This window comes from Balaenoptera physalus (genome assembly GCF_965194825.1).
Source record: "Balaenoptera physalus genome assembly, chromosome: 14".
In the NCBI taxonomy this organism is placed as follows: domain Eukaryota; kingdom Metazoa; phylum Chordata; class Mammalia; order Artiodactyla; family Balaenopteridae; genus Balaenoptera; species Balaenoptera physalus.
In genome coordinates, this window is record NC_138893.1 from 88,264,555 (window position 1) to 88,274,547 (window position 9,993).

General features: G+C 34.0%; 1 protein-coding gene and 1 pseudogene across 10 annotated transcripts in view; one reads left to right on the plus strand and one right to left on the minus strand.

Moving 5' to 3' along the window:
- The window catches only part of HERC4 (HECT and RLD domain containing E3 ubiquitin protein ligase 4), a 130,679-nt gene that overhangs the window by 38,215 nt on the left and 82,471 nt on the right, over positions 1-9,993 (plus strand). For all 9 annotated transcript variants that reach the window (XM_082424658.1, XM_082424651.1, XM_082424650.1 and 6 more), the window contains 2 exons: positions 149-240; positions 9,282-9,412. In XM_082424658.1, coding sequence (XP_082280784.1) covers positions 149-240; positions 9,282-9,412 — 223 coding nt within the window. The remainder of the gene's footprint in view (positions 1-148; positions 241-9,281; positions 9,413-9,993) is intronic.
- Positions 9,419-9,993, minus strand: part of LOC309642895 (large ribosomal subunit protein eL21 pseudogene) — a 528,492-nt pseudogene continuing 527,917 nt past the window's right edge. Inside the window, exon 3 of the transcript XR_014268613.1 lies at positions 9,419-9,632. The product of XR_014268613.1 is annotated as a large ribosomal subunit protein eL21 pseudogene (transcript). The remainder of the gene's footprint in view (positions 9,633-9,993) is intronic.

Sequence of the window (9,993 nt, forward strand, 5' to 3'; positions counted from 1 at the left end):
GTAGGCTTGTACCACAAAATCATTGAATTGTTAAAATTGTTTAGTTATCACCATCTTCCACAGTTCGGGAAGCTGTAGAGGAAACGCATTTTAGAAGCTTTTAATTTTAAAAATACTGTTCGTTAATGTCTCTTGTTGGAATTTTCAGATAGGTATGTTCCTAATTTACTAAAGTCACTAAGAACTCAGAAAATAGTTTATATTTGTTGTGGAGAAGATCATACGGCTGCACTAACCAAGGTATTGTACTCCTATAAAACTTTTTTATTAATAGTTATGGTAGTTATTTCATAATTAGTGAATATTTTCATGATATTTACTTTGAAACTTGAGTGTTATTGATGTCTAAAAAATAATTTATCTTAAAAAAGGGACTTAGGTTATTATCTGTTCTCAAAAACTATTTACATTAGATTTCAACTGTTTCATGTTATGAAATGTGAATTGTGATCTACTGTTTGTGTGATGATAATATATATTGTTGAATTTTTCAACTTCATGTGAAATACTGCTTTAATAATACTGTGAATGAAATAATTCCTTTTTAGTTTGTCAGGCTTGCTGTGCTTTGTGTATCAATCCCATTTATATTGCATAACTCTGCCTAATTTTAATTTACCTCCCATGTGCCTTATAACAAGTAATAGAGACTGAATCCCTCTATTATTCATAGGCCAAGTATTATTCAAGCAGTTATAATGGGCTTTCATCACAATCTTGTTAATGGCTTTAACTCTGACCTCTCACTTTGTTGGGTATGTACCAGTTCAGTATCAATACTGTATAGTTCTCTAGCAATTAGAAGTAAAATGAAAATAACATTAAACTAACCTTTACCAAGCAGTATTATTTATTATAGTCATGTTAACGTAAAGGAACTGGCAAGTTATCATTGGCTAAATTAGAAATTAATGTTTTTGCTTCTTTATCTTTATATCCTGCATAGTAGATAAAATTGGCAAGAAAAAATTAACTTCTAATCAGATTTATAAAATTTCTACACACTTACTCCCACATTGGGAATTTTAGAAGAAGAATTATTCTCAGTCCTTATCAAATATAGTGTACTAAAGGTACTTTAAAAAATATTACAATGACCAGTTACAAAAGTTAATTTTTTTAAATTTTATATTATTTGCTTTTGAGTAAGGAAGTTTCGCTATCCCTACTGATCTTATTACCATATTTCATTGATTTTTTTTTTTTTTTGTCATTCAAATTGCAGATGTAATCACTGCTGGCAAGTTATAAATTTTAGTCATTCTGTCATTGGTATTTAGGAGAAATAAGGCTGTGTTGAAGATAATAGTAAAAAATACTTTGTATAATATCATTCCATAGGACTAACTTTGTGGTAGAAAGATTCACATGTTAATGCTTTTCAAATTCAGCCTTTCAGATAGCCACTCATCTTATTTTCCCAAGATTTCTAAAGATTTCTCTTTATATCTATTGAGTTTTTTAAAAATGCTAATTCTATTAATCTGCTGTATTTCTCTCTCAGAACAGTAGCTGGTGATACTTGTTCACTGGAATTCTTGGTGTATATTATTTTTAACAAAATCAGATAGTTTTAAATATTTCAAAAGTAAAATATTTTATTTTTCCTTGTTTAAAGTTAGAATATAGTTCTATATCAATGTCTTTTGCTTTTCTGGAAGAGCTTCTTGCAAATAGATTAGTATTGCTTTACAAAGCAGTTTCCTTGTGCAGAACAAACATTAGGAAAACTTTTAAAACAGATTTTTAAAATCAGAATAAATGGAAAGACATGCATGTTAATGGATATGAGGACACTACCATAATGATGTCAATTTTTTTCAAGTTCTTTTACAAATTCTTTATGCAAATCACATATACATATACCTTTTGACTTATCAATCCCTTAGTAATTTTAAGAATCTGTTCCAAAGATACTAAGTTATGTATACACAAGGCCATTTATGGTGGCAGTATTTTAATAACAAAAGAAGAGAAGAAATCCAGATTCCCATCAGTAGCAGTCTAATTGAATAAACTATGGTAACTCCACTGCGTGGAGTACCATGCCCTGTAAAACAGAATGAGGAAGATCTCTATATTATGTTGTGGAACGATTGTCAGGATATATTATTGTTAAGGAAAAAGAAGAAGGTACATGTTATTTATATGTGAAAAGAATTAATAGGGAGACCAAATGAGCCTTGCCTTCATAGGTTTGACTTTGGAACCTAGAAACTGTTACACATAATTAAAAAGCTTATATGTTAAAAGAATTCTTCAAAATTACAAGTGGCACAAATACAGAAAGAAGAATTCTTTTAGGGTATTTTAAAGTACAGTATTTTGTTGTGCATCACTGGTGGGAAATAGCCTAAAGATAAACCGAATTCGCAAAGAGGTCTTAAACTGCATTCTGTAGTCTTATTGTTAGTAGTAAAATTGGCAGCGTTTATTTTCAGTATATTGTATATAGAATAGGATAAAGCAATTAAGTATTTGTATTACTCTCATTAGAAACTATGATTTTCAGCTTAAGAGAAAAGAGATATAAAATGGTAGCAATTAAATTAAAACCCTGTAATCTTTGCTTTGAATCACAAGTATCAGTGTGAATTATTATTTTTCTCCTTCTAAAATAAGTTTGTTTTGTTTTGTTTTTGTTTTGTTTTTTGGTGTGTGGTGGTTTTTTGTTGTTGTTGTTGTTGTTTTTTTTTTTGCTATGACCACCAGAAGGTTCTAGAAATAACTAAACATTTGTAATCTGGAAGCAATGAACATCCTTTGATTGTTGTAGACTCTATACTAAAAAGAACCAGGGCTTCTTAGAGAAGAGTCTGATCTCATATCTGGGACCAAAAAAAAAGTATGAAACTAGCCTTGAGTATTTTGTGTTACAAAAAAGCAAAGACTACTAAGAGCATGTCACAAGGACAACTTGAAGGAGCTTTCAGTGGTTAACAAAAATAAATAATGTCTACAATAAATGGAAAGATATCAAATATATAAAAATCTGTGACTTCATAATGATCGTCTTCTTACCCAGATCAACACAAAGCAAACTTCATTGCTTATCTTTGGAGGTTGCTAGGGCAACAACTTATTTTTCTAAAAATCTGTAAATGAGAAAGAAGCATTTCTTCTACCTCTTAATTGCAAATTGTATTTTATAATAACTCAATAGTTGATGAGTTAACTTCTCTATAGAAGAATTTCGACTAATAAATTTAGAAGAAATAATAAGATTAGAAAATCTCCATTTTATATTCCCTAATGAAATAATGGATCTAGGCAAAGATCAACATTAAGCTTAATGGGGATAGATTAGGCTGAAACATACTGTCCCACTTACTTATTTTTAACTTTACCAATCAGACATATGCTTTCTGACATGGTGTAATAAAATACTAATCAAGAAAATTTAAATATGACCTCTATATTAAATAATATTAAAGAAATATTAAAGGGGTCAATTCCTCAAGAACATATAACAATTATACCTATATATGTTCCCAACACAGCAAATATTAACAAGTATTAACAGATCTGAAGGCAGAAATAGACAGCAACACAGTAACAGTAGGGGACTTAAGTACCCCACTTTCAACAGAGGCTGGATCATCCTGACAGAAAACCAATAAGGAATATTTGACTTGAAGTACACTTTATATCAAATGGACCTAACAGACATATACAGAACATTGTATCCAAGAGTAGCAGGATATACATTCTTCTCAAGCAAACAGTGGAACATTCTGCAGGAGAGATCATGCTAGGTCAAAAACACGTCTTAACAAATATAAGACAATTGAAATAATATCACGTATGTTTTCCAGCCATAGTCGTATGAAACTAGGAATCATTAACAGGAGGAAAGCCGGAAAATTCACAGATATTTGGAAATTAAAAAGTACACTTCTGAATAATCATTGGGTCATAGAAGAAATAAAAGGGAAATTTAAAAATATCTTGAGAAATGAAAATGGAAACACAACATGACAAAACTTTTGGAAGCAACAAAAGCAGCTCTAATAGGGAAGTTTATAGCAATAAACACCTACATTAAGAAAAAAGATTGCAAATAAACAGCTTAACTTTATACCTCAAGGAACTAGGAAAAACATCGTACTAAGTCCAAAGTTAGCAGAAGAAAGGGAATTACAAAGACCAGAGCAGAAATAAATGAAATAGAGATTAGAAAAACATCAGAGAAGAATAACACACCTAAGAGCTGTTTTTCTGAAAAGATTTTTTTTAATGGACAAATCTTTAGCTAGACTAAGAAGAAAAGACTCAAATAAAATCAAACGGGGAGGAGACATTACAACTGATAATGCAGAAATACAAAGTTTCATAAGAGACTACTATCAATAATTATATACCAACAAATTTATCAGATAACCTAGATGAAATGGGTACATTCCAGAAACATACAAACTGCCAAAACTGAGTCATAAAGAAACAAAATCTGAACACGCCTCTGATGAGTAAGGAGATTGAATCAGTAGTCAAAAGTCTCCCAACAAAGAAAAGCCCAGGACTGGATGTCTTCAAAAATCTCCCAACAAAGAGAAGCTCATTCACTGGATGGTGAATTCTACTATTTAAAAAATATTTAAGAGCAGTCCATCTCAAACTCCTCTGAAAAACAGAAGAGGAGGGAACACTTCCAAACTTATTTTATAAGGCCGGCACCATCCTGATACCAAAGACACAGAAAGACACTGCAAGGAGAGTAAGTTACAAGCCAACATCCTTGATGAATGTAGATGTAGAACTACTCAATACTAGCAAACTAAATTCAACAGTACATTTAAATGATTATATAGCCAGTGATCAAGTGGGATTTATCCCTGGGATGCAAGGATGGTTCAACATTTACAAATCAGTGTTATACACCACATTAACAGAATGAAGGGTACAAATCGTATTATCATCTCAGTAGATACAGGAAAAGCATTTGACAAAATTGAGCATCTTTTTATGATAAAAACTGTCAACACAGTGAATATGGAGGGAACATGCCTCAACATGATAAAGGCCGTCTATGACAAACCCACCACTAACATAATACTTAATGGTGAAAATTTGAAAGCTTTTCCTTTAAGATCAGGAACAAGACAGGATGCCCACTCTCACCACTGCTATTCAAGATAGTACTGGGAGTCCTAGCCACAGCAGTTAGTCAAGAGAAAGAAATTAAAGGCATCCAAATTAGAAAGGAAAAACTAAAATTGTCTCTTTGCAGATGTCTTGATATTTTATATAGCAAACCCTAAAGACTCCTCAAAAAATCTGTTAGAACCAATAAATACAGTGAAGTTGTAGGATACAAATTAACATATAAAAATCAGTTGCGGGGGGTGCTTCCCTGGTGGCTCAGTGGTTGAGAATCTGCCTGCCAATGCAGGGGACACAGGTTCGAGCCCTGGTCTGGGAAGATCCCACGTGCCACAGAGCAACTAAGCGTGTGTGCCACAACTACCGCGCCTGTGCGCTAGAGCCCATGAGCCACAACTACTGAGCCTACGTACCGCAACTACTGAAGCCCACACACCTAGAGCCTGTACTCTGCAACAAGAGAAACCACTGCAGTGAGAAGCCCACGCACCGCAATGAAGAGTAGCCCCCACTCGCCTCAACTAGAGAAAGCCCGCACACAGCAATGAAGACCCAACACAGCCAAAAATAAATAAAAAATAGACTAAAAACTAAAAAAAAAAAAAAATCAGTTGCGGGACTTCCTTTGTGGTCCATTGGCTAAGACTCCATGCTCCCAATGCAGGGGGCCCGGGTTTGATCCCTGGTCAGGGAACTAGATCCCACATGCTGCAACTAAGAAGCTTGCATGCCACAACTAAAGATCCCACATGCTGCCACAAAGATCCCACACACGACAATGAAGATCCTGCATGCCGCAACTAAGACCTGACGCAAACAAATAAGCAAGTAAATATTTTTTAAAGAATCAGTTGCGTTTTTATACACTGAAAACAAACTATCTGAAAGAGAAATTAAGCAGTAGCCGCATTTACAATAGTATCAAAAACGTAGGGCTTCCCTGGTGGCGCAGTTGTTGAGAATCTGCCTGCCAATGCAGGGGACACGGGCTCGAGCCCTGGTCTGGGAAGATCCCACATGCCGCGGAGCAACTAGGCCCGTGAGCCACAATTGCTGAGCCTGCGTGTCTGGAGCCTGTGCTCCGCAACAAGAGAGGCCGCGATAGTGAGAGGCCCGCGCACCGCGATGAAGAGTGGCCCCCGCTTGCTGCAACTAGAGAAAGCCCTGGCACAGAAACGAAGACCCAACACAGCCATAAATAAATAAATAAATAATTTTAAAAAAAAATGTAATGCTTAGTAATAAAGGTGAGCCAAGCAGATGAAAGACCTGTACACTGAAAACTATATGAGACATCAATGAAAGAAATTGAAGAAGACAGAAATAAATGGAAAGATATCTCATGTTCTTGGATTGGAAGAAGTAATATTGTTAGAATATCCATACTGCTCAAAGTGAGCTACAGATTCAATGCAATCCCTATCCAGATTCCAATGGCATTTTTCACAGAAATAGAGCAATCTTAAAATTCATATAGAACCACAAAAGACTCAGAATAGCCAAAGCAGTCTTGAGAAAGAACAATGAAGTGAAGGCATAATGGTTTCTGATTTTAAACTATATTACAAAGCTGTAGTAATCAAAGCAGTATGATACTGGCATAAAAGCAGACACATATACCAGTCAAACAGAATAGATAGCCCAGAAATAAATGCAACTATTCATTGATACGGTGCCAAGAGCACACAGTGGAAAAGGATAGTCTCTTCAATAAATGATGCTGGGAAATATGGATATCCATATGCAAAAACTGGACTCCTAATTCACACCACTCACAAAATGTAGCTCAAATGGAGTAAAGACTTAAATGTAAGACCTGAAACTGTAAAACTCTTAGGAGAAAACATGGGGGGAAAGTTCCTTGACATTAGGCTTGGTAGGCATTTTTTGGATGTGACACCAAAAGCACACAGGTAACAAAAGCAAAAATAAACTAAAAACTTCTGCACAGCAAAGAAAACAGTCAACAAAATGAAAAGTCATACTGTGGAATGAGAGAAAATATTTGTAAATCATATATCTGATTAGGGGTTAATATCTAAAATATATAAGGAACTCACGTAACTCATGGCTGAAAAACAATCTAATTTTGAAATGGGCAAAGGGCCAGAATAAACATTTTTCCAGAGGAGATATACAAATGACCAAAAGGTACATGAAAAGGGTGCTCAATGTCAATATCACAATCATCAGGAAAATGCAGATCAAGACCACAATGAGATATCCCCTCACATCTGTTAGGATCGCTATAATTTAAAAAAAAAAAAAGGACAAGTATATAGAGAAAAGGGGAGCCCTGTATACTGCTGGTGGGAATATAAATTGGTGCGGCCATTAGGGAAAACAATATGAAGCTTCCTCAAAAACTTAAAAATAGAACTACTGTAGGACCCAGCAGTTCCACTTTTGGATGTATTTCTGAAGGAAATGAAAACAGGATCTCAGAGAGATAAATACATTCTCATGTTTTTTGAAGCATTATTCACAATAGCCAAGATATTTAAACAACCTAAGTGTCCATTGCCAAATGAGTGGATAAAGGAAATGTGATGTGTACATGTTTGTGTGCATATGCGCACACACACACACACACTGGAATATTATTCAGCCGTAAAAAGGGGAAATCCTTTCATTTGTAACAACATATATGAACCTCAAGGGCATTATGGTAAGTGAAATAAGCCAGGCAAAGACAAACACTAAATGGTATCACTTATATGTGGCATTGTTAAAAAAAAAAAAAAAAAAAAAAAGTGGGGTGGGGATAGAAAGTCAAATTCATAGAAACAAAGAGTAGAATGGTGGTTGCCAGGGGGTAGAGGGTGAGGGAAATGGGGATATGTGGTCAAAGGGGTACAAACTTTCTGTTACAAGATTATTAAATTCTGAGGATCTAATGTACAGCATGGTGACTGTAATTAACGATACAGTATTCTATGCTTGAAATCTGCTAAGAGTAGATCTGAAGCTTTCTCACACACACACACAAGAAGGATTATATGAGGTGATGGATGTGTTAATTAACTTGACTGGTAATAATTTCACAGAGTATATGTCAAGTCATGCTGTGCCCTTTAAATATATACAATTTTATGTCAAGTCAATGATATCAGTAAAACTGGAAAAAACATGAGAAATAAAAATTAACACTTGCTATTTCTGTCCAAAAAAAGGAAATTAATACTTTTTGTGCGATAATAGCATTGTGTCATATATTTTTATCTGTTAGAGGTATATGCCATTGAAGATACATATGCATTTATATGTGAAATGATTTGTTGACCACAGTGTAGTTTAAAGTACTCCAGTACTCTTTTTGCTTTAAAGTACCCCCAAAAAAGGGAAGTGGGAGGGGCATCAATGAAACAGGATTATCTAAGTTTTGCCAGTTGAAACTGAGTGATGTTATGTGATCATTCATATATAGATAAATATATATATGTATGTATGTCTTTTGTGCATTTGTTTAAATTTCCCATGATAAAAAAATTTTAAACAGAAAAATCAATTTCCTTACATAGCAATCTGTATAAATACTTACATCCTGCTTTCATCATTTAGTAGCATAAATTTGTATACATAGCTGCAACTATGAAGAAAAGCAATTGAATTGAAAAGTACTAACTGTGCTTGTGTTAAAATGTCATCATGAATTACTTTTTAAAAACATAACCTTTAATCCTGTTATGCATTTTTATGATAAATATTTTAAAGACCATTTATATTTTAGTAACTGTATGCTAAGAATAGCTATATTAGTGCACTCTCTGGTTACATATACTCTTTTTTTGCAGAGCTACTTTGGAAACTGAAAATGATACCATTTTTAGGCTTTGTGAAATTTTATAGGTGTGTACTTGGGATTCAACAAGACTATAACGATAGTAAAAGGCAATGCAAAAAATAATTATTAGTATCTCTTTAATGATGACTTTATAATGATGAGAACATAATTAAATACTTTTAAAATATGTGAAAATAATTAGCCATATCAGCCTGGAACTCTTAGATTTAAGACATTTTACCTTGAAAAGTCAAGGTATCTTGACTATCTTATCATCTGTTAAATTGCGAAGACAATAGAAGAGAAAATTTGACTCCATATTAAAGATTAACTTATTTTCCTGAAGATTATTTTATCAGGCTTTCTAATGACAAAGGGTTTTTTTTTTTTTTTTTAGGAAGGTGGAGTGTTTACTTTTGGAGCTGGAGGGTATGGTCAGTTGGGTCATAACTCTACCAGTCATGAAATAAACCCAAGGAAAGTTTTTGAACTTATGGGAAGCATTGTCACTCAGATTGCTTGTGGAAGGTAAGCAGTTTTAGAAAAGAGTATTTTGATCTATAACCCAATTATTTAGGATTTTTTTTTTTTTTTTAACAGTCCAGGGGTCTTTTTTTTTTTTTAATCTATTATGCCATGAATTCATAGGGAATGGCTTCTAGCAGCTTAGGCCCCTTTCCATTGGTTCTCACAAAGTGTGCTTCTCTGGTGGAACAGGCTGGCACTTCATTTGAACCTGAGTGCCTTTCTATTTGGCTTCCTTTTTTTTTTTTTTTTTTTCTTTCTTTCTGTTTTTTTTTAATTGGAGTATAATTGCTTTACAATGTTGTTAGTTTCTGCTGTACAACAAAGTGAATCAGCTATATGTATACATATATCCTCTCCCTCTTGGACCTCCCTCCCACCCCACCCCCCATCCTACCCATCTAGGTCATCACACACTGAGCTGAGCTCCCTGTGCTATACAGCAGGTTCCCACTAGCTATCTATTTTACACATGGTAGTGTATATATGTCAATCCTAATTTCCTAATTCATTCCACCCTCCCGTTCTCTACATCTGCGTCTCTATTCCTGCCCTGCAAATAGGATAATCTGTACCATTTTTCT